Raw genomic sequence first — 23,739 nt, 5'->3', positions numbered from 1 at the left:
AACAACCCTAAACAGAAGACACAATTTTTTAATCTGTGAGTTTCCTCAAATGTTGCTCTGTTGCCCAGACTGGAGTGCAGTGGCACCATCAAGGCTCACTTCAACCTCGACTAAAGGATTTTCTTTTTTTTTTTTTTTTTTGAGATGGAGTCTTGCTCTGTCGCCCAGGCTGGAGTGCGGTGGTGCGATCTCCGCTCACTGCAACCTCTGCCTCCCGGGTCCAAGAGATTCTCCTGCCTCAGCCTCCCGAGTAGCTGGCACTACAGGTGGGTGCCACCACCCCTGACAAATTTTTGTATTTTTAGTAGAGATGGGGTTTCGCCATGTTGGCCAGGCTCGTCTTGAACCCTTGACTTCAAATGATCTGCCTGCCTCAGCCTCCCAAAGTGCTGGGATTACAGGCTTGAGCCACCGTGCCCGGCCACCCCCTATTTTCTTCTAATTTTCTTTTTATAGTTGAGATAGGGTCTTGCTCTGTTGCCCAGGCTGGGGGTGCAGTGGTGCAGTCATAGCTCACTGCAGCCTCGATTTTCCAGGCTCAAGCAATACTCCCACTTCAGCCTCCCGAGTAGCGTGACTACAGGTGCACACCACCACGCCGGGCTTATTTTTGTTTTATTTTTCGTAGAGATGGGGTTTCGCCACGTTGCCCAGGCTGGTCTCGAACTCCCGGGCTCAAGCGATCCACCCTTCCCAGCCTCCCTAAGTGCTGGGATTACAGGCGTGAACCACCGCGCCCAACTGAATCACAGGATTTTAAATACTCTGCTTTTCTAGTCCTATGGGAGACATGGTCTTTTCCGTAAAATTTCTCCCTCAGTCCTGGATGATTGATTTCTTTTGCATTGAAGTGTGGCTCTTCGTGTGTTAGCAGTTTGTAATTTGTCTGGTGAAAGGAAAACTAGTAGGGCCTAATGGAACTTAGTTATCTGTCTTTCTAGGACTTTTAGGTAATACTTTATAACCTTGACAAAGTTTCCTTATTTTATACAGACTTGTAAGCCAGCAAATACTTCTACAGTGCCTATTGTGTACAAAGAATGAGGATTGCACTTCCACAATGAAATGAGAGGAGAGGGGTCGATCTCTCAGATAGTTGACTGGTAAACCGGTACCTTTTCTAGTATATGTGACCATAGGGGAAATTCTCTGTAGGCTAGATAAATGGATGAGTTTATTTAGTTTTTAGCAAGCTTTATCGCCTCCATAGGTAAAAATTATTTGCATTTCCTAGAGTAGGGGCTAAGACGCGCCCTGGAATCTTTCCTTTTTGATGTGGATTTTCCAATTAGGAAAGGCTATCCGTGAATAGTCTTTTCTGCTTGAGTGATGGCCAACACACTGGCAGGTTTGCAAGCTTTCTCTTCATGCGGGTCGGTCCACAGAGCTAGGTGACAAACGCTCACTCCAGGATCTCTGCAGGCTCCTACTTGAGAGGCGGAGCGCGCCTGCGCGTCGGAGCCCCTTTGTTGCTGGGGCGCTGGGGTCCAGCTGCGCATGCGCACTAGGCCGGCACTGACAAGTGCGCTGCACCACTGGCACCGGCTGGGGGCGAGCAGACCTCGAGCAGCCGCCACCGCCGCCGTCGTTGCTACTGCCGCAGCGGAGTTCAGAGGGCCCGGAGGTGGGAGACTTCCCACACGGTGACTGAGATGTCGTCCACTGCGGCTTTTTACCTTCTGTCTACGCTAGGAGGGTACTTGGTGACCTCATTCTTGTTGCTTAAATACCCGACCTTGCTGCACCAGAGAAAGAAGCAGCGATTCCTCAGTAAACACATCTCTCACCGCGGAGGTGAGAGGGGTCCCCAGAACCGATGGCGGAGGTGGGGGAGGCTGAGGGTCCTTTGCGGCTCAGCAAAAGGCAGCCGGGTGCCAATCCCTGAGAGTTTGAGGAAGAATGGGGTTGTGTGAATTGAGGGCTCCTCCGGAGGTGAAGGCTGTGTGAAGGGAAGGTCTCCTGAGACGAAAGAAGGAGAGGGATTCCCAGTCAGATCCACGGCGGGGGTCTCTCGAGGGCAGCAATGTGAGGGGTTCTCTGAAACGGGAAAGACCCGGTCGAGAATGAAGGGTAGGTGGAGCGTTTCTCGGCGGATGGAAGGATGATCGCAAGGTCCCTTCCTAGCAGCAAGACACAAAAGGGGAGCGCGGTGTAGAACCGAGGGTACCCCGCGGGGGGCACCGGGAACACACTGCTCCGAGCGAGCCAGTGGCTGAGTGGATGGGAAGAGCCGAGGCGACGAGGAGGGCTGGGGATTTGCGTGAAACTGGACAAGCTGTAGCCCCCTGTCTGCGGTGCTGGGGGCCCGTCCCACCCCCATGTTCCCGAGCACTTATAATTGAGAAGAGAGGGAAACCGAGTCCTCCGAGCCAGGGACATTTCCCAAGGTCACAATTAGAGCTAGGGCTGAACTGAGACAGGAGCTAGAGCGTCCTGGTCCCCAGGGCTGGAAACCTTGCATCTTTTTTTTTTTTTTAGCACTGCAAAAAAAATAAAAAATTTAAAAATAAATAAATAAACACGCAAAGACACGTGGATTTTCAAAAGACTAGAAATGATTTCGTTTAGGACAGGACAGTATTGTTTAAAGAAAACAAAAATAAGTTTCTTTTGGAAAAGTGTTTTGCTAAAAGGAGCCCAGGTAGTCCACCCTCTGATTTCCCAGATAAGAGGCCGAATCTTTGCTTCTTCATTAGTGTATAATAATGTGTCTTCATTGCATTTCAGGTATGATGTATAAAGTGCGGTGAAATTGGATTATTTTCAATCAGTTTTAACTGTTCTTTAAGGATGAATCTTAAACTGGTTTAAAATTTGCTTGAAATTTAATACACACTTGAAATGATAATTTCTAGGAGTTTACAGTCTAAAACTTCGTTTAGTACCATAATCACTTTACTAACAAGTATTGGCCAAGGAATAAGGTTTTGAAATATAAATACGGAAATACATTATCATTCTTCTATATAATTTTGTTAGTCTAATGAGTGACTTCAGTAGTATTCTAGCCTTCCCACTCATTAAAAGCCTCAGAGGTTTTAAAGGGTGGTCAGCCAAATGCCGTGTTATTGTTTATTTGGGTTATCTGTTTTAACAGCTACCTGGTTAAACTGTAGGATGACATTTAACTATTAAGGTGCCTTCAACCATTGGAACCAGGGACCAACTTTTAGTATTCAAGTTGTTGTCACAAAAGCAATTTTCTTTTCTTTTTTCTTTTTTTCCTTTTTTTTTTTTTTTGAGACGGAGTCTCGCTCTGTCGCCGAGGCTGGAGTACAGTGGCGCGATTTCGGCTCACTGCAAGCTCCTCCTCCCGGGTTCACGCCATTCTCCTGCCTCAGCCTCCTGAGTAGCTGGGACTACAGGCGCCCGCCCGCCACCACTCCCAGCTAATTTTTTTTGTATTTTTAGTAGAGACGGGGTTTCACCGTGTTAGCCAGGATGGTGTCCATCTCCTGATGTCGTGATCCGCCCGCCTCGGCCTCCGAAAGTGCTGGGATTACAGGCGTGAGCCACAGTGCTGGGCCCTTTTTTTTTTAAAAAAAAAAAAGAGTTGTCGCCCAGGCTGCAGTGCAGTGGCGCCATCTTGGCTCACTGCAGCCTCTGCCTCCTAGGTTCAAGCGATTCTCCTGCCTCAGCCTCCTGAGTAGCTGTAATTACAGGCTCCTGCCACCACGCACAGCTATTTTTTTGTATTTTTAGTAGAGACTAGGTTTCACCATGTTGGCCAGGCTGGACTCAAACTCCTGACCTCAGGTGATCCACCCGCCTTGGCCTCCCAAAGCTCTGGGATTACAAGTGTGAGACACCGCGCCCGGCCAGAAGCAATTTTCAATGATAGTAGTTCTATTCTGGGGATAGGGCAGTACACATTACTTTTTTGTGTGTTGTGTTTACTGATTTACAAAATGTATGCTTACTAAAAACTCCAAAACAAAACAAAACCAGATCCTTAAAAGCTCTCTAAACTGTCATTGTGAATGATCAAAATTTTATTTTAGAAGAAATACGGGGCCGGGCGCGGTGGCTCAAGCCTGTAATCCCAGCACTTTGGGAGGCCGAGACGGGCGGATCACGAGGTCAGGAGATCGAGACCATCCTGGCTAACATGGTGAAACCCCGTCTCTACTAAAAATACAAAAAACTAGCCGGGCGAGGTGGCAGGCGCCTGTGGTCCCAGCTACTCGGGAGGCTGAGGCAGGAGAATGGCGTGAACCTGGGAGGCGGAGCTTGCAGTGAGCTGAGATCCGGCCACTGCACTCCAGTCTGGGCGACAGAGCGAGACTCCGTCTCAAAAAAAAAAAAAAAAAAAAAAAAAAAAAAGCAATACGGGTCACATCTTTGAAATTCTGTAACACTCTGCAGGTGAAAAAAGCCAACACTCCATAGGCATTAAAGACTGTGCTAGTTCATCACAGCAAGTATAAAAGCCAGGATAAGCTAGATCTCAAATTTTTGTTTACTGTTGAAGATATTTTTAAACTATTTTCTTCCTAGATATTAGGTCATTTCAATATTACCTCTTATATAAAAATGTCCATTCATTTTTTTGTAAATGTGGTATCAGTATTTATATATTTAAAGATGTAATGGAACTTTTTGTGATAATCTTATTAAATATCTGCAGACTCAAAATCTGTTTTACCTATATAATGGTCCTACAAGCACTGTGGTTAAGTTCCCATTGTCAGTGCTTCATAGGCTTTTGTTGAATATGTACACTCAATACTACAGTTGAATCCAGAGTGATAGAGGAGATAAAGCACTTTGTAATTCAAGATCTACCTCTCTGGCAAATAAGAGACGATGTAGGCCGGGCGCGGTGGCTCAAGCCTGTAATCCCAGCACTTTGGGAGGCCGAGGCGGGCGGATCACGAGGTCAGGAGATCAAGACCATCCTGGTGAACACGGTGAAACTCCGTCTCTACTAAAAATACAAAAAAATTAGCCAGGTGAGGTGGCGGCCGCCTGTAGTCCCAGCTTCTAGGGAGGCTGAGTCAGGAGAATGGCTTGAACCCGGAAGGCGGCGGAACTTGCAGTGAGCCAGGATCGCGCCACTGCACTCCAGCCTGGGCGACAGAGCGAGACTCCGTCTCAAAAAACAAAACAAAACAAAACAAAAAAGAGACAATGTAACTAGGAAGGAGTCACTCCCTTGATTGCCTTTAATTTTTGTCTTGGACACGAATAATAGCAATCACTGGTCTGTGTGTGCAGATTACTAGTATTTGGGCTTATTCTCTATTGCCATAACAGCAAATACCTGATATTTACTTATTTTTCCCCATAAGTAAGGAAACAGTGATATTTCTTGTAAATTAGATATATGACCATTGAAACATTAATCATGTTATGTGTATAAAGTACATGCACCTGAATTGGTCTACTGCAAAAACACATGCCTGTAATCCCAGCTATTCAAGAGACTGAGGCAGGAGAATCACTTGAACCTGGGAGGCAGAGGTTGCAGTCACCCGAGATCACGCTACTGCCCTCCAGCCTGAGAGACAGTTCGAGACTCTATCAGGGCACTCCGAGGGGTTGAATTACAGGTGGACAGACGGGTCTTTCTCTCTCCCCCTTTTTTTTTTTTTTTTTTTTTGAGACAAGTCCTTACTCTGTCACCCAGGCTAGAGTGCAGTGATGCAATCACTGCTATCATGATGAGCTTGACATCATTTAATTCTGAAAGATTTTCCTAATGAACTCGGATGTTAACAAATGTGATTTTTAAAATATTGCATACTGTGTCAACATTTAGAAGACCAGTATGATTCAGTGAATCAATAGTTTCCAAATGACCTATGCATGCTATTATAAAATCATGCATGGGTGAAAGATCATTCAAAGTTCAAGATTGGCCAATGGATTTTCACATAATAGAGTATGAAGTGATTACTCATATGGTTCAGATTCCACATTGCAATGAACTTTTAAGAAACTACCACTTGTTGAGCCGGGTGTGGTGGTGCCTACCTGTATTCTCGGCTATTTGAGAGGCTGAGGCAGGAGGATCACTTGAGCCCAGGAATTTGAGGTTGTTGCTATGATCGTGCCTGTGAATAGCCACTGAACTTCAGCCTGGGGGACAGCAAGACCCTGTCTCTAAAGTAAACAAACAAATTACCACTTAGTGAATTTCGATGCTATATCAAAGAAGCCTCTTTCATTTCCAAATACATATCTGTGTGACAATGGGTATATATGAAGCAGATATGAGAATCTTGCTGCTTTCTATTAAGCCAGATATTAAAGACATTTGCAAAAATATAAAACAATACCACTCTTTTCATGCATTATTTTATTTTGAAAAACAGTTGCTTTTCATAAAAATGTTATTTTAACATACAATGTGTTTATTATTTTCTTTCTTTCTTTTTTTTTTTTTTGGAGACAGAGTCTTGCTGTGTTGCCCAGGTTGGAGTCCAATAGTATGATCGGCTCACTGCAACCTCCGCCTCCCAGGTTCAAGCAATCCTTGTGCCTCAGCCTCCTGAATAGCTGGGATTACAGGTGGTGCCACCACACCCAGCTAATTTTTTTTTTTTTTTTTTGTATTTTTAGTAGAGATGGGGTTTTGCCATGTTGCCCAGCCTAGTATCGATCTCCTGAGCTCAGGCAATTAGCCTGCCTCACCTCCCACAGTGCTAGGATTACAGGCATGAGCCACCACACCTGGCCTATTTTCAAAGTACGGTAGTTAAAAGGATGCAGAAATCAGCCCCAAGGAACTAATGAAGTTGACTTTGATCTCTTGATGAGGTGTTGTCTGCCAAGCTTTTCCACTGTGAGGTTACTTTTTCTCTTTATAATTAATAAGAGAAAAGGCTCATAATTAATAAGAGGCCACCCACCGCAGCCTCCCAAAGTGCTGGGATTACAGGCATGAGCCATTGTGCTTGGCCAATTTTTGGAGGGAGATACTTTAAAACTAACTACACAAATACCCAACTCCTTAACAAATTATCAATCCATTTATTAAAATGGATTCAGAATTTATTTTATTTTATTTTTTTGAGATGAAGTCTTGCTTTGTCTCCCAGGCTAAAGTGCAGTGGTGCGATCTCAGCTCACAGCAACTTCTGCCTCTAGGGTTCAAGCGATTCTCCTGCCTCTACCTCCCAAGTAGCTGAGACTACAGGTACCTACCACCATGCCCGGCTAATTTTTGTACTTTTAGTAAAGATGGGGTTTCACCATGTTGGCCAGGCTGGTCTGGAACTCCTGACCTCAGATGATCCACCAGCCTCAGCCTCTCAAAGTGCTGGGATTACAGGCATGAGCCACTGTGCCCAGCCTGGATTCAGAATTTCTTATTCACTGACTTAAAAATCTGCTCACTATCATTATTTTGATGCTAGCACTGTCCCAGATTTGTCCAGTGAAAGGTCCTTCAAGCTGGCTTTTGTGTTCTTTTAATTTCTTTGCTTTTTGGTACAAGTGGTCAGTAGTTTAACTTAACTTACTGGTAACTCCTTTAGCACTCTTGTCTTTTTAGAAATATTCTATGGTACTTTGTTTTTGAATATTATCTGAATATAATGTGTTTCCGTAGTTTTTGATCAAAACAAGGGCCAACTAGCCTCATCCAATAAAGGGTCATCTAACCTTGAAAGGGGACTTAAAAAAAACCTATAACCTTCACATTTACTGCATCTGTTTTCTATCATGCATCAACTCTAGTAACCAAGTGAACCTAAAATCAAACTAGTAGTTTTTTTTACGTCGGTATCTTCCCTCTGCTAAAGTGATAAACTTTTAGCATATTAAAGCTAATATATTTGTTTCTGCATATCTTGTATTTCTGTTGATTAATTAGGTCATCATAAAAATACAATCTAACAATATAAAAGAAGAAGCATTTAATACAGATATGTTCAGATGGTATTGTATATAAAACATTTTAATGCTAATACTTAAGTCCTTTAGGTACTTTGAGTGGTACCTTTTTTTTTTTTTTTTTTTTTTTTGTGACGGAGTTTTGATCTTGTTGCCCAGGCTGGAGTGCTGTGGCGCAACCTCGGCTCACTGCAACTTCCACTCCCTGGGTTCAATCGATTCTCTGTCTCAGCCTCCTGAGTAGCTGGTATTACAGGCATCTGCCACCATACCCGGCCTTTTTTTTTTTTTTTTTTTTTGTATTTTTACTAGAGACAGAGTTTCACCATGTTGGCCAGGCTGGTCTTGAACTCCTGACCTCAGGTGATCCACCCACCTCAGCCTCCCAAAGTGTTGGGATTACAGGCATGAACCACCGTGCCCACCCTGAGCAGTACCTTAAACCCTCTTTTTATTGAGAGTTTATTGAATTGTCTCTTTCTATTAAGAAGAAATTGGCTGTTTTTCCAAAGTGTATGGAAAATTATTTCCAAAGTATTTTTCTGTATATTTCATAAATTATTTGGTAATACTGAAATGTTTTAGTTTTAAAACATTTTAGGCTGGGGATAGTGGCAGACACCTGTAATCCCAGCACTTTGGGAGGCCGAGGATCACCTGAGGTCAGGAGTTTGAGACCAGCCTGGCCAACGTGTCGAAACCCCGTCTCTACTAACAATATAAAAATTATCTGGGCATGGTGGCATGTGCTTATAGTCCTGGCTACTTAGGAGGCTAAGGCAGGAGAATCACTTGAACCTGGGAGGTGGAGGTTGCAGTGAGCTGAGATTGTGCCACTGCACTCCAGCCTGAGCAACAGAGCAAGATCCCGTTTAAAAAAAAAAAAAAAAAAAAAAAATTTGGGTAGCATGCATAAAGTTAGTTAACTCTTTTTACATAGTATATACTATTAGACAATTTTTTGTAATTCAATATGTTCACATCAAAATCTGTGTTCTTTTTTAAAAATTACAATATTATTTATTATTGCAGTTAATGGACATTTACCAAGTACCTATTCTTTACCAGTTACTATGATAATGGCAATAGTAATAATAATACTAATAATAGCAATAATCCTTTACTTTCACAGAATGTTTACTATAGTATTTCATTGAATCTAATGCCATTGGTTATAAAGTACACAATTTTAACATACCGTTAAGAAAGAGACCCTTATAAAAGTTGATTAAAAAAAAGAGAGAGGCCGGGCGCGGTGGCTCAAGCCTGTAATCCCAGCACTTTGGGAGGCCGAGACAGGCGGATCATGAGGTCAGGAGATCGAGACCATCCTGGCTAACACGGTGAAACCCCGTCTCTACTAAAATACAAAAAAATTAGCCAGGCGAGGTGGCGGGCGCCTGTACTCCCAGCTACTCGGGAGGCTGAGGCAGGAGAATGGCGTGAACTCGGGAGGCGGGGCTTGCAGTGAACTGAGATCCGGCCACTGCACTCCAGCCTGGGCAACACAGCCAGACTCCATCTCAAAAAAAAAAAAAAAAAAAAAGAGAAAAGCTTGCCAATTAAACTGTTCATTATACAGCATTAATTGTAAAATACATCTTAACTTCAGAGATGTTAAAAAATGAAAAGCTATCATTTTAGAATTGAATGGCTGGGCATATTGGCTCACGCCTGTAATCACAGCACTTTGGGAGGCTGAGGCGGGAGGATTACTTGAGCTCAGGAGTTTGAGATCAGCCTGGCCTACACAGTGAAACCCTGTCTCTACTAAAAATACAAAAGAGGCCGGGCGCGGTGGCTCAAGCCTGTAATCCCAGCACTTTGGGAGGCCAAGACGGGCGGATCACGAGGTCAGGAGATCGAGACCATCCTGGCTAACACGGTGAAACCCCGTCTCTACTAAAAAATACAAAAAAACCTAGCCGGACGCAGTGGCAGGCGCCTGTAGTCTCAGCTACTCAGGAGGCTGAGACAGGAGAATGGCATGAACCCAGGAGGCGGAGCTTGCAGTGAGCTGAGATCCGGGCACTGCACTCCAGCCTGGGCGACAGAGCAAGACTCCGTCTCAAAAAAAAAAAACAAAAAAAAACAAAAAAAAAAAACACAAAGGAATTAGCCTGGTGTGGTGGCACACACCTGTAGTTTCAGCTACTCAGGAGGCTGAGGCAGGAGAATTGCTTGAACCCAGGAGGTGGAGGTTGCAGTGAGCCGAGATTGCACCACTGCACTTCAGCCTGGGCGACAGAGACAGACTCCATCTCAAAAAAAAAAAAAAAATTGATAACATACAGCAGTTTAAATATTAACTCATTTGATTATACCAATTCTATGAAAGTTTCTTAGGTAGTTTTCCTGAGGTCGCACAATTATTAAACAGATTGGAGACCAAGCATCCTAAAACTCCAGAGTCTCACCCTTAACCACTACAGTATACTGCCTTCAGTCAAGGTGATTAAAAGACAGTCACTTCTTTTAAGCAATTCATGGGAATGGGAGGAGAGAAACAGGTAAATAATTTATGCCATAATATGATAAATGCCTTAGTAGAGCTATGCATAAGAGACTACGGGGATACAGAGGAGAGACTGTTTAACTCTGTCTGAGGAGATGTATGTGTACCAAATCCTCTTCTGTTTTTCCTTTGACAAATAAGCAGATATTATAGCTTAAAAATCATGGTTAGGCTAGCCAGGCACAGTGGCTCATGCCTATAATCCCAGGACTGAGAAACTGAGGCAGGAGGATTGCTTGAGTCCAGGAGTTTGAGACCAGCCTGGGCAACATAGTAAGACCCTGTCTCTAAAAAGAAAATTAGCTGAGCGTGGTGGCATGTGCCTGTAGTCCTAGCTACTTGGGAGGCTGAGACCAGAGGATTGCTTGAGCTAGGAGTTTGAGGCTACAGTGAGCTGTGATCATGCCACTGAACTCCAGCCTGGGAGACAGCGTGAGACCCTGTCTCAGGGAGAAAAAAAAAAAAAAATCAGTTTAGGTTCTGTTAGAACCCTCCTGTGTTGCTGTGGCTGTGTTTTGATTTCTGATTTCTACTGTTGCAGGTAAAAAAAAATTCAAAATACAGGTTAGGCTTCCCTAATCTGAAAACCTGAAATGCTCCAAAATCTGAAACTTTTTGAGCACAGACATAACTCCACAAGTAGAAAATTCCTGGTAAAAAATAATTTGAGGAAAAAAAAATATTTTTTTTCCTCAAATCACCATTATTATTATTATTACTATTTTGAGACAGAGTTTCGCTCTGTTGTCCAGGCTGGAGTGCAGTGGTGCAATCTCAGCTCACTGCAAACTCTACCTCCTGGGTTCAAGCGATTCTCCTGCCTCAGCCTCCTGAGTAGCTGAGATCACAGATGCCCGCCATCACGCCTGGCTAAATTTTTTTTTTTTTTTTTTTTGACACAGAGTCTCGCTCTGTGGCCCAGGCTGGAGTGCAATGGCTCAATCTTGGCTCACTGCAACCTCTGCCTCCCCGGTTCAAGCCATTCTCCCTGCCTCAACCTCCCGAGTAGCTGGAATTACAGGCACCAGCCACCATACCCGGCTGATTTTTGTATTTTTACTAGAGATGAGGTTTCCTCATGTTGGCCAGACTGGTCTCGAACTCCTGACCCCAGGTGATCCGCCTGCCTCGGCCTCCCAAAGTGCTGGAATTACAGGCATGAGCCACCGTGCCTGGCCTAATTTTTGTATTTTTAGTAGAGATGGGGATTTCATCATATTGGCTAGGTTGGTCTCGAACTCCTGACCTCAGGTTATCTGCCCACCTCGGCCTCCCAAAGTGCTGCAATTACAGGCATGAGCCACCACACCCAGCCATAAAGTTTTAAAAAAGAAAAATATATATATAACGAATTCCACACCTGACCTCATGTGACAGGTTGCAGTCAAAACAAAACGAAGTAACACACCTTATTCAGCATCCTCAAGGGAAAAAAGACCCTTCCAGCTCCCTTCAGTTACAATATATCTTTTCTGAGTATGCCCAGATTTCCTTATGCAAGCATGCCCACAAAGGGTAATAAAATGGCACATGCTCTGACTGGTCACACCAACAACAGATTCCCCATGATGCCCTACGTGGTGCGAAGACCTATATGCATTGTTCAGTGTGTGTTTTTGTTTGTTTGCTTGCTTGCTTGCTTGATTATTCTCTGCTCTTTGGTATAAAGACGTTGAAAATATCAAAAAGGCCCACAAATACTCCTATGGGTTATAGTGATAAGAAAAAGAAGTAACATTTATGTTTATCTATAGCACGGAAAGTCAAGGTGTTATAGAAACTGAACAGTGGTGTAAGTATGAAATACATTATAGAGGAATATGGTATTAGAATGACCACTATATATGACCTGAAGAAAAAGAAGGATAAACTGTTGAAGTTTTATATATATCAGAAGTAGTATATATAAAGTGGAAGTGATGAACAGAAGTTAATTAAAAAGAGAAAAACACTGCATAAAGCTAAAATGAAGATCTCAAGCGATGAAGTTAAAATGACGGGAACCGTGAATATTGAACAAGCCAGTTGCAGAATTTTTTTTTTTAGACGGAGTTTCACTCTTGTTGCCCAGGCGGAGTGCAATGGCACGATCTTGGCTCACTGCAACCTCCACCTCCCGGGTTCAAGCAATTCTCCTGCCTTAGCCTCCCGAGTAGCTGGGATTACAGGCATGCGCCACCATGCCCGGCTAATTTTGTATTTTTAGTAGAGACGGGGTTTCTCCATGTTCGTCAGGCTGGTCTTGAACTCCCAACCTCAGGTGATCCGCCTGCCTTAGTCTGCCAAAGTGCTGGGATTACAGGTGTCAGCCACCATGCCCGGCCCAGTTGCAGAAATTTAAAAGAAGACATGGCATTACATTTTTAAAGACTAATGGTGATTAGCATCTGCTGGTCATGAAGCAGCAAAGAAATTTATTGACAAGTTTGCCAGGGTCATTGCTGTTGAAAATCTGACACAAGAACAAGCCTATAATCCTGATGAAACAGCACTCTTTTGGATTATTGCTCCGGAAAGACACTGACTGTTGCTGATGAGATGCAAATTAAGGATGCCAATGACAGAATAACTGTGTTAGGATATGCTGATGCAGCAGGAATGCATAAGTGTAAACTTGCTGTGATAGGCAAAAGCTTCCTTCCTCACTGTCTTCAAGGAGTGAATTTCTTACCAGTCCGTTATGCTACCAAAAAGGCATGCACAGATCACCAGCGACATCTTTTCTGATTGGTTTCACAAACATTTTGTACCAGCGGCTCATGCTCACTGCTGGGAAGTTGGACTGGATGACAACTGCAAGATTTTGTTACTTCTTGACAACTGTTCTGCTAATCCACCAGCTGTCTTTCTCATCAAATATAATGTTTATGCCATGTACTTTCCCCTAAACATGACTTTATTAATTCCATGTGTCCAGGCTATGCTTGGATCAATGAGAGTAAATATAAAAACATTTTCTTGTGCTAGCAGTAATGAACAGAGGTGTGAGTGTGAAATTTTTTTTTCTTTTTTAAGTTTTTTAATTTAAAATTAAGACAACTGCAAATTGTCCCCATGGATGACTAACATAGTGACTCCTTTGCTTTCTGATGGTTCAGGGTACACAAACTGTGTTTCATGCATAAAATTATTTAAAATTATTTTTGCTGTGTTGCCCGGGCTGGTCTCAAACTCCCGGGCTCACGCGATCTTTCTACCTCAGCTTCCCAAAGTGCTAGGATTATAGGCATGAGCCACCATGTCCTGCCAGAAAGTTTTCAAAAGGAGTGTAGCATGAAGAATGTCTTGTATACTGTTGCCAGTGCTTGGAAATCAGTGAATAAAGACAAATTTGTGCATGCCTGGCACAACTCTGGCCTTTGACTATGTTTGGTGATGATAATGAACAAGTTGGTGACTTTTAAGGATTCCATATGTCGACAAAGTGAGAAAAAAATGATGTCTGACCTCTTTACATATACAAAAAATTGCCTTCAGAATTTGTCAGTAAACAGAAAGAAGTGGATATCAAAGAAGTTTTTAACATTGATCATGAGGTTCTAGTTGTTCATTAATTGACCAATGATGAAATAGTCGAAATGGTTCTGAATCAAGGTTATCATGATAATAGACATTATAACAATGAAGATGATGTTAACATGGCGGAAAAAGTGCCCATAGACAACGTGATGAAAATACATGATGAGCTTATTGAAGGGCTAGAGCAGGGTGCATTCATAACAGGACAAGAAATCATGTTTGTTTATAAAATCAAAGAGAGACTTTTAAGACAAAAACTTATTAGTAAGGCACATGACTCTGGAGAAAACATTTTAAAAAGCCATCTAGCAGAATGCCCCCTCACCCCTAGAGGACCCACTTCCTGGTCCTTCAGCTGCTTCTGATGTTTCTTCTCACTTGAAAAAGAAAATACAGTGTATGGTAATTTTTAAATCAAAACACAGTGAGACTGGATGCAGTGGCTCACACCCATAATCCCAGCACTTTGGGAGGCCGAGGTGGGCGGATCACTTGAGGCCAGCCTGGCCATCATGGCAAAACCCCATCTCTACTAAAAGTATAAAAATTAGCCAGGTGTGGTGGCGCACACTTGTAATCCCAGCTACTTAGGATGCTAGGGCACAAGAATCACTTGAACCTTTGAGGTGGAGGTTGCAGTGAGCCCAGATCATGCCACTACACTTCAGCCTGAGCAACAGAGTGATGATCTGTCTCCAGAAAAAAACAAAACAAAACAATGAGACAGGTGGAGACTGAACACCTGCCTTTTTTGTTGCTGTTTTTAACAACTGATATAGGTATTCTGATGATGCTACTATGTTACTTAGTTACCCTGAACATATTATTTTTTCATTGCATTAGTGGTATTTCATATTTTTTACTGTTACGTACTGATGTATGAGTAAGTGTAAGAAAATGTTTATTGGTAGCCTATAAATTCAGTCAAGAATGATGGTGATGCCAAACAACCACAGATTGTGCTCATGAATGACTAAGAGAGTGGCTCCTTTGCTTTCTGATGGTTCAGTGTACACAAACTTTGTTTCATGCATAAAATTATTTAAAATATTGTGTAAAATTACTTTCAAGCTATGTATGAGGAGTATATGAAAACTAAATAAATTTTGTTTAGACTTGGGTCCTATCCCCAAAATCTCTCATTTTATATATATGCAAATATTCCAAAATCTAAAGAAGTCAGAAATCCAAAACACTTCCGGGCCCAAGCATTTTGGATAAGGAATACTGAACCTGTACCATTACACTCTTTAAAACACTTGTACACTTTGGGAGGCCGAGACGGGCGGATCACAAGGTCAGGAGATTGAGACCATCCTGGCTAACACGGTGAAACCCCGTCTTCACTAAAAATACAAAAAAAATTAGCCTGGCGTGGTGGCGGGCGCCTGTAGTCCCAGCTGTTTGGGAGGCTGAGGCAGGAGAATGGCGTGAACCTGGGAGGCGGAGCTTGCAGTGAGCTGAGATGGTGCCGCTGCATCCAGTCTGGGTGACAGAGCGAGACTCTGTCTCAAAAAAAAGAAAAAGCCGGGCGCGGTGGCTCAAGCCTGTAATCCCAGCACTTTGGGAGGCTGAGACGGGCGGATCATGAGGTCAGGAGATCGATACTATCCTGGCTAACACAGTGAAACCCCGTCTCTACTAAAAAATACAAAAAACTAGCCGGGCGAGGTGGCGGGCGCCTATAGTCCCAGCTACTTGGGAGGCTGAGGCAGGAGAATGGCGTGAACCTGGGAGGCGGAGCTTGCAGTGAGCTGAGATCCGGCCACTGCACTCCAGCCTGGGAGACAGAGCGAGACTCCGTCTCAAAAAAAAAAAAAAACAAAAACAAAAAAAAAAAAAAAGAAAAAAAAGTCAGGATTCATTAGGTGTATCTTACTAAAAATAACTTCAGGAAAATTAAAATGTTCAAAATAAGTAAAGTTCAAATTTTCACAGGTGCTGGAGAAAATTTGGAGAATACAATGACAGCCTTTCAGCAGTAAGTATGTAAAAAAGGTAAAAAGTACTCTTTTCTTTTAGAGTTTGCAGGCTTTCTTGAAAGTGATGATGATTCACAAAGTGAGGATAGTGTAAGTGTGGCATCAGTTTGTGATAGTTGTTTCTATTTTGTTAATTTTTTTTTTTTTTTAATTAGTTGGTCAGAAGTGTTGCAAAGAGTGTTTGGCTGACTGAAAAAGCAGATGACTGAAAAAGCAGATGGGAGTTTAGGGTAATCAAAAGATACTATAGTTACAAAGCTGAAATAAGACATTTGTAACAAGGAATGTTCTGTATATAATGCTAATTAGTCTTGGAGAGAAAGAGAAAATGAAACAACTGTTACAGTGGCTGCTATTTATGAATAGGATTATGTGTCTTTGTACCCAGTAATTTTTGTACAGAACTGAACCTGCAATCTGGTTTCTTCTTGGAAGCCTCATGAGTGTTGATCTTTTTTACCAAACAAAATACATTTTTAAAATTCCTATTTATAAATTATTTCATATAAGTGTCTTTTAAAGCATCTCACAGAGAAGCAGCAGGAGAAACAGGAATGAAAACTAATTAATACCTCGTTCTTTGTCTTAGAGTCAATGATTATCATCAGTCTGTGGTAATCGTGAGAACACTGTTTTCCGTGAAAAATAAAGCAGAGAATGTGAAAAGTGAAACCCAATGAAAGACATTACCTATCCATAATTAGTAAGATCCATATTTAGTAAGATAAATATTTTCTTATATAATTTTGGAGCCATTTTAATGTATATAATTGGGACTAAGAAATTTGGAGAATTTGACTTCACTTTTTGTTCTGCTTCTCGTCGTTCAAAGACACCTTAGAGACTATTTTTCTTATTATTATTAGATACAAAGCTATTGTTTTTTCATGTTCTAGTTTCACCTAAATCCTATCTTCCTTGTATTTGTCATCTCTTACTCTTCCTGTTCTATACTATGTTGCCTTTTGTTTATGATCTCAAGAGCCTCTTACAAAAATGTAAATTTTGGCCGGGCATGGTGGCTCACACCTGTAATCTCAACACTTTGGGAGGCCAAGGCGAGGCAGGTGAATCACCTGAAGTCCGGAATTCGGGATCAGCCTGGCCAACATGGTGAAACCCTGTCTCTACTAAAAATACAAAAATTAGCTGGGCATGGTGGTGCATGCCTGTAATCCCAGCTACTCGGGAGTCTGGGGCATGAGAATTGCTTGAATCCGAGAGGCAGAGGTTGCACTGACCGGAGATTGCACTGCTGCACTCCAGCCTGGGCAATAGAGTGAGACTCTGTCTTAAAAAAAAGTAAAATTTTTCCTCCTATCACAGACCATGAAATGGACTATTTTAGTTTAAATACTTTATTTATTTTCTCTACTTAGATTACATATCTGGCTAGCTAGCCATAACTAAATATAGATATATAATTTTTTTTTTTTTTTTTTTTTGAGACGGAGTCTCACTCTGTGGCCCAGGCTGGAGTGCAGTGGCTGGATCTCAGCTTGCTGCAAGCTCCGCCTCCTGGTTTTACGCCATTCTCCTGCCTCAGCCTCCCGAGTAGCTGGGACTACAGGCGCCTGCCACCTCGCCCGGCTAGTTTTTTGTATTTTTAGTAGAGACGGGGTTTCACTGTGTTAGCCAGTATGGTCTCGATCTCCTGACCTCGTGATCCGCCCGTCTCGGCCTCCCAAAGTGCTGGGATTACAGGCTTAAGCCACCGCGCTCGGCCTAGATATATAATTTTATGTGTACAAATTCTACAACATATACACACACTATCATATATCATTTGTTGCCCACGAGGTTGGTGATACATATAACGAGAAAAAAACTACTCATAACTTTGAGTGATTTTAGCATTCTTCACACTTAAGGCACATTATTTTATATTTTCCTCCGTATTTTTTGCTAAATTTTTACCAACCACCATTATTTATGAAATTAAAATACTGGGTTATAGAATAAATTATTTTAAAGGATGATGCATTTGAAAAAAATCACAGTTTTTTCTAACCTTTGAAGATTTTGATCCTCTTAACATTTTTTTGATATTTAAAGGATATCTAATTTAAATGGTTTTTACTTGCAAAATAAAACATGTTTTTCATCTTCAACAGTTTTTATATAGTTTTGTTCAAATAGTAACTACTGAAAAGTACCACAGCCTTCTGTATCATGTGGAAGCTTTCTATAACTTAAAAAAAATTTTTTGGAGATTTTTCTAGTACTTCAGAAGAAGGGAACACCTCTTTCACATGCTACTTTTGTTGTTGTTGTTTGTTGTTTGTTTGTTTGAGACAGAGTGTTGCTGGAGGCTGGAGTGCAATGGCGTGATCTCAGCTCACTGCAATCTCTACCTCCTAGGTTCAAATGATTCCTCTGCCTCAGCTTCCTGAGTACCTGGGATTACAGGCACCTGCCACCTCTCTTGGCTAGTTTTTAGTTTTATTTATTTATTTTTTAAATAGAGACGAGGTTTTGCTATGCTGCCGAGGCTGGTCTCAAACTACTGACCTCAAGTGATCTGCTCACTTCGGCCTCCCAAAGTGCTGGGTTTACAGGCATCAGCCACTGCACCCAACCTTTCATATGTTATTGTTAATGTTTGTTAGATGTATTTATTTGTAAGGCTGCTTATCAACTGACTTAGAAATTTATATAAAACCCCTTTTTTTGAGTTTTTCATTATTAGTGGTGGTGGTTTGTGTGTGTGTGTTACACATTAGTGCCCTTGCTATGAATACATACTTTTTTTTTATTATACTTGAAAAAATTACAAATATTTTACTGTTAACTGCTAGGAATCTTAGAATGTTTTTTTGTTTTGTTTTGTTTTCATACTTGTTTCATTGAATAACAAGAAAACACTGTTTAAACATACTATTTTGGCCCATCGCGGTGGCTCACATCTGTAATCTCAGCACTTTGGGAGGCCAAGGCTGGTGGGTCACTGGTGGTCACGAGTTCAAGACCAGCCTGGGCAACAGGGTAAAACCCTGTCTCTAGAAAACGTACAAAAAAAAATTAATCGGGCATCATGGTGCAGCCTGTAGTCATAGCTACTCCAGAGGCTGAGGTGGGAGAGGATGGCTTGAGCCTGGAAGGTAAAGGTTGCAGTGACCCGAGATGGCACCACTGCACTCCAGCCTGAGTGACAGAGCCAGACCCTGTCTCCAAAAAATAAATAAACATACTATTTTTAAGGTACTGTATATTAAAATACTAAAGAGTTGTAATATACACTCAGGAAAAGATACATACTATGCTTAAGTATGATATATTCTTGATAGGATGAGGGAGAGATAGTAAAAATAAAATGACCAGCTAAAACTTAGACCTTATTTATTTACATATTTGAATACACATTTCACAAAGCATATACATTTCAAAGTGGAGGTGAAGATGAGGAGATACTAATGACAATATAAATAGTTGGTGTGGGAAGCCTGATTAAAAATAACCCGAAAATCAAAAGGTATTAAGACTAAAAGGGCTATCATTTGAAGACAAGAAGGAGCTATTTTGAAAATGTAGAATCAGCTGGGTGCAGTGGCTCACACCTGTAATCCCAGCACTTTGGGGGACCAAGGCAGGCGGATCACTTGAGATGAGGAGTTCGAGACCAGCTTGGCCAACATGGCGAAACCTCATCTCTACTAAAAATTAAAAAATTAGCTGGGCACAGCCTGGGTAACAGAGCGAGACTCTGTCTCAAAAAAAAAAAAAGGCCAGTCATGATGGTGGCTCACACCTGTAATCCCAGCACTTTGGGAGGCTGAGTCAAGTGGATCACCTGAGGTCAGGAGTTTGAGACCAGCCTGAACAACGTGGAGAAACCCCTTCTCTACTAAAAATACAAAATTAGCTGGGCATGGTAGCGCATGCCTGTAATCTGAGCTACTAGGGAGGCTGAGGCAGGAGAATCACTTGAACCCAGGAGGCAGAGGTTGCAGTGAGCCAAGATTGCACCATTGCACTCCAGCCTGGGCAACAAGAGTGAAACTCCATCTCAAAAAAACAAAAAGTAATAATTAAAACTGACAAAGAGAAACAATTGGGTCTCACAATGTATGAAATGTCCTTTAATGTGTTTTTTTTTTTTTTTTTTTTTTTTGAGACAGTCTCGCTCTGTCGCCCAGGCTGGAGTGCAGTGGCCGGATCTCAGCTCACGGCAAGCTCCGCCTCCTGGGTTTATGCCATTCTCCTGCCTCAGCCTCCTGAGTAGCTGGGACTACGGGCACCCGGCTAGTTTTTTGTATTTTTTTTTTTTTTTTTTTTTTTAGACGGAGTCTCGTTCTGTCACCCAGGCTGGAGTGCAGTGGCGCGATCTCGGCTCATTGCAAGCTCCACCTCCTGGATTCACGCCATTCTCCTGCCTCAGCCTCCCGAGCAGCTGGGACTACAGGAGTCCGCCACCAAGTCCGGCTAATTTTTTGTATTTTTAGTAGAGACGGGGTTTCCCCATGTTGGCCAGGATAGTCTCGATCTCCTGACCTCGTGATCCGCCCGCCTTGGCCTCTCAAAGTGCTGAGATTACAGGCGTGAGCCACCGCGCCGGGCCTAGTTTTTTGTATTTTTTAGTGGAGACGGGGTTTCACCATGTTAGCCCATGTTGGGATGGTCTCGATTTCCTGACCTCGTGATCCGCCCGTCTCAGCCTCCCAAAGTGCTGGGATTACAGGCTTGAGCCACCACGCCCGGCCTAATGTGGTTTATAAAATGCTTTCACAAACACCATCTCCCTTAGGTTATGAATATGGCTCTTCTATTATTTCTTTTACTTATTTATTTATTTTCCGAGATGGAGTCTCACTCTGTTGCCTAGGCTGGAGTGCAGTGGCAAGATCTCGGCTCACTGCAACCTCTGCCTCCCAGGTTCAAGCGATTCTCCTGCCTCAGCCTCTGAAGTAGCTGGGACTACAGGCGCGTGCCACCATGCCCTTCTAATGTTTTGTACTTTTAGTAGAGACAGGGTTTCGCCGTGTTAGCCAGGATGACCTTGATCTCCTGACCTCATGATCCGCCTGCCTCGGCCTCCCAAAGTGCCAGGATTACAGGCGTGAGCCACCACACCCAGCCTTCTATTATTTTGTTAGGAGCAGGAATCTTTTCTTACTAATTTCAAAATCCTTAATGCCTAGCTCAGGCTCTGACATAAATAGACACTCACTAGTTGCTTACTGAATGAAATATGGAATGGGACATTCAGGAATAAAGCAGAACATTAGCAAAAGACTGATGAAGGAGACAGAGCCTCCTTCATAGTAAAGCATAGAAGCAAAAACTAAGAAATTGTGCTATACACATACACACACACAGAGCCACTAAACCCTTGAGTATGTAAGATGTGGTTCTCAAGGGCTAATAAACTAGGTTATTAAACAGGCCGCCTTAGGAAATACCTGTAGGACAATGTGATCCCTATGGTATTAGCTGGAATGGTAAGGAGAAAAAAGCAAATTGTGTTAGCAATAGCTAGAAGTGTAAGTTGGCAGACAGTCAAGGTAATTAATCAGTGACCTGGTTCTCATGATAAATATTTTAGAATATCTACTTAATATGACTATCTGGCCGGGCGCGGTGGCTCAAGCCTGTAATCCCAGCACTTTGGGAGGCCGAGACGGGCGGATCACGAGGTCAGGAGATCGAGACCATCCTGGCTAACACGGTGAAACCCCATCTCTACTAAAAATACAAAAAGCTAGCCGGGCGAGGTGGCGGGCGCCTGTAGTCCCAGCTACTCCGGAGGCTGAGGCAGGAGAATGGCATAAACCCGGGAGGCGAAGCTTGCAGTGAGCTGAGATCTGGCCACTGCAGTCCAGCCCGGGCTACAGAGCAAGACTCCGTCTTAAAAAAAAAAAAAAAAAAAAAATATGACTATCTATGAAATGGGAATAGTGATACAACCTCAGTGTTGTGAAGAGTAAATGAGATTCAGATAAATTCTTTTAACATGATGCCTATTTTAATTGTTATGCATTGTTTCTGTGGAGTTTCACATTTTGTTTTAGAGCTAGAGTTTTTATTTCTTTTTCTGGAAATGTTGAAACCTTGGCATTTCCAACTTCTTTTTTGTATTTTTTTTTTTTAATTTGTCAACAGCTTGTCAGAAATTCAGCTATAAAATATCTGATATTTCAATGGAAGTAGGTGCATGCTGTTATTCATGAAAATTTTTCAAGGCAAAAGTGATTAAAAAATTTTATTTTCTCACTGTGTTCTAGCTATTTACATATCAAATTTGGGGTAATTTTACTAGAATAATTTGCAAGTTGTCCTAGATACACTTACTATTGTTCTAACTTTTTAATCTATTAGTTTGTCAATAACAATAAACATACATAGGAAATATTTTTCAAATAATTCCTAAACATTTCTAAAAATAGCCAGCATTTCATCTAGAGACAAACTTCAAACTTAGAAAGATTTCTGAGGTAATATGTACAGTTTTTTTTTTTTATTGCCAGCATAGGACACACTTTTTTTTTAATCTTCCCCCTCCGGCTCAAGCGACCCTCCCATCTCAGCCTCCCTGATAGCTGGGACTACAGGTGCATGCCTCCATGCCCAGCTAATTTTTCATATTTTTTTTATAGAGACCGGGTTTTGTAGAGATGATTCACCCACCTTGGCCTCCCAAAATGCTGAGATTACAGCCCTGAGCAACTGCACCTTTAATTTTACACTTTGGCCGGGTGCGGTGCCTCATGCCTGTAATCCCAGCACTTTGGGAGGCTGAGGCGGGCGAATCACGACGTCAGGAGTTCAAGGCCAGCCTGTCCAATATGGTGAAACCCTATCTCTACTAAAAAATACAAAAATTAGTTGGCGTGGTGACCGCTCTTGTAGTCCCAGCTACTCAGGAGGCTGAGGCAGGAGAATTGCTTGAACCTGGGGGGCGCAGGTTGCAGTGAGCTGAGATCGTGCCACTGCACTCCAGCCTGGGTGACAGAGTGAGACTCCATCTCAAAAAAAAAAAAAAAAAAAAAATTTAAAAGGTTAAAAAAATGTTAAATAGAAAAAAACTTGCATAATAAGGATATAAAGAAAGAAAATATGTTTGTACAGCTGTAAAATGTTTGTGTTTTAAGGTGTTATTATGAAAGACTCAAAAAGTTTTTTAAAATTTAAAAGTTTTTAAAGAAGTTACAGTAAGCTAAAGTTAAATAGGTTTTTTTTAAAATTTTTATTATATTTTTAAGAGACAGGGTCTCACTTTCTCTACTAGGCTGGAGTACAGTGGCATGATCCTAGCTCACTGCAACTTTGAACTCCTGGGCTCAAGCAATCCTCCTGCCTCAGCATCCCAAGTAACTAGAAGTATAGAGATGTGCCACTGTACCTCCCTAATTTTTAAATTTTTTCGTAAAGATGAGGTCTCTCCATGTTGCCCAGGCTTGTCTCCAACTCCTGACCTCAAGCAGTCCTCCTGGTTCAGCCTCCCAAAGTGCTAGGATTACAGGCATAAGCCATCATGCCAGGTCTATTTTTAAAATATATTTCATGTTGCCTAAGTATACAGTGTTCATAAGGTGTACAGTACTGTATTAGTAATGTCCTACACCTTCCATTCACTCACCACTCACTCACTGACACCAAAAGCAACTTCCAGTCCTGCAAGCTCCATTCATGATAAGTACCCTAATGCATGTGTACCATTTTAATCTTTTATATCATATTTTAACTGTACCTTTTCTGTGTTTAGACAGATTCACAAGTACTTAACATTGTGTTACATTTGCCTGTAGTATTCAGTACAGTAATGTGCTGTACAGATTTGTAACCACGGAACAATAGGCTACACTCTATAACATAGATGTATAAATACCATCTAGATTTGTGTAAGTGCACTCTGTGATGTTCACACAATGACAAAATTGACCATAC

The 23,739-nt window shown here is 42.2% G+C and overlaps 1 protein-coding gene across 2 annotated transcripts in view; it reads left to right on the top strand.

Annotated features, from left to right (window-relative positions):
- The first annotated feature begins 1,539 nt into the window (after positions 1-1,539).
- Positions 1,540-23,739, top strand: part of GDPD1 (glycerophosphodiester phosphodiesterase domain containing 1) — a 60,069-nt gene continuing 37,869 nt past the window's right edge. Inside the window, exons 1-2 of one of the 2 annotated variants that reach the window (XM_037993008.2) lie at positions 1,540-1,794; positions 15,812-15,854. In XM_037993008.2, coding sequence (XP_037848936.1) covers positions 1,653-1,794; positions 15,812-15,854 — 185 coding nt within the window. In that variant the 5' untranslated portion in view covers positions 1,540-1,652. The remainder of the gene's footprint in view (positions 1,795-15,811; positions 15,855-23,739) is intronic. The other variant, XM_008011253.3, reaches the window with a different exon arrangement.

The sequence above is a fragment of the Chlorocebus sabaeus genome, chromosome 16 (genome assembly GCF_047675955.1).
Source record: "Chlorocebus sabaeus isolate Y175 chromosome 16, mChlSab1.0.hap1, whole genome shotgun sequence".
NCBI classification, from domain to species: Eukaryota; Metazoa; Chordata; class Mammalia; order Primates; family Cercopithecidae; genus Chlorocebus; species Chlorocebus sabaeus.
This window is presented reverse-complemented; position numbering and strand designations above follow the sequence as displayed.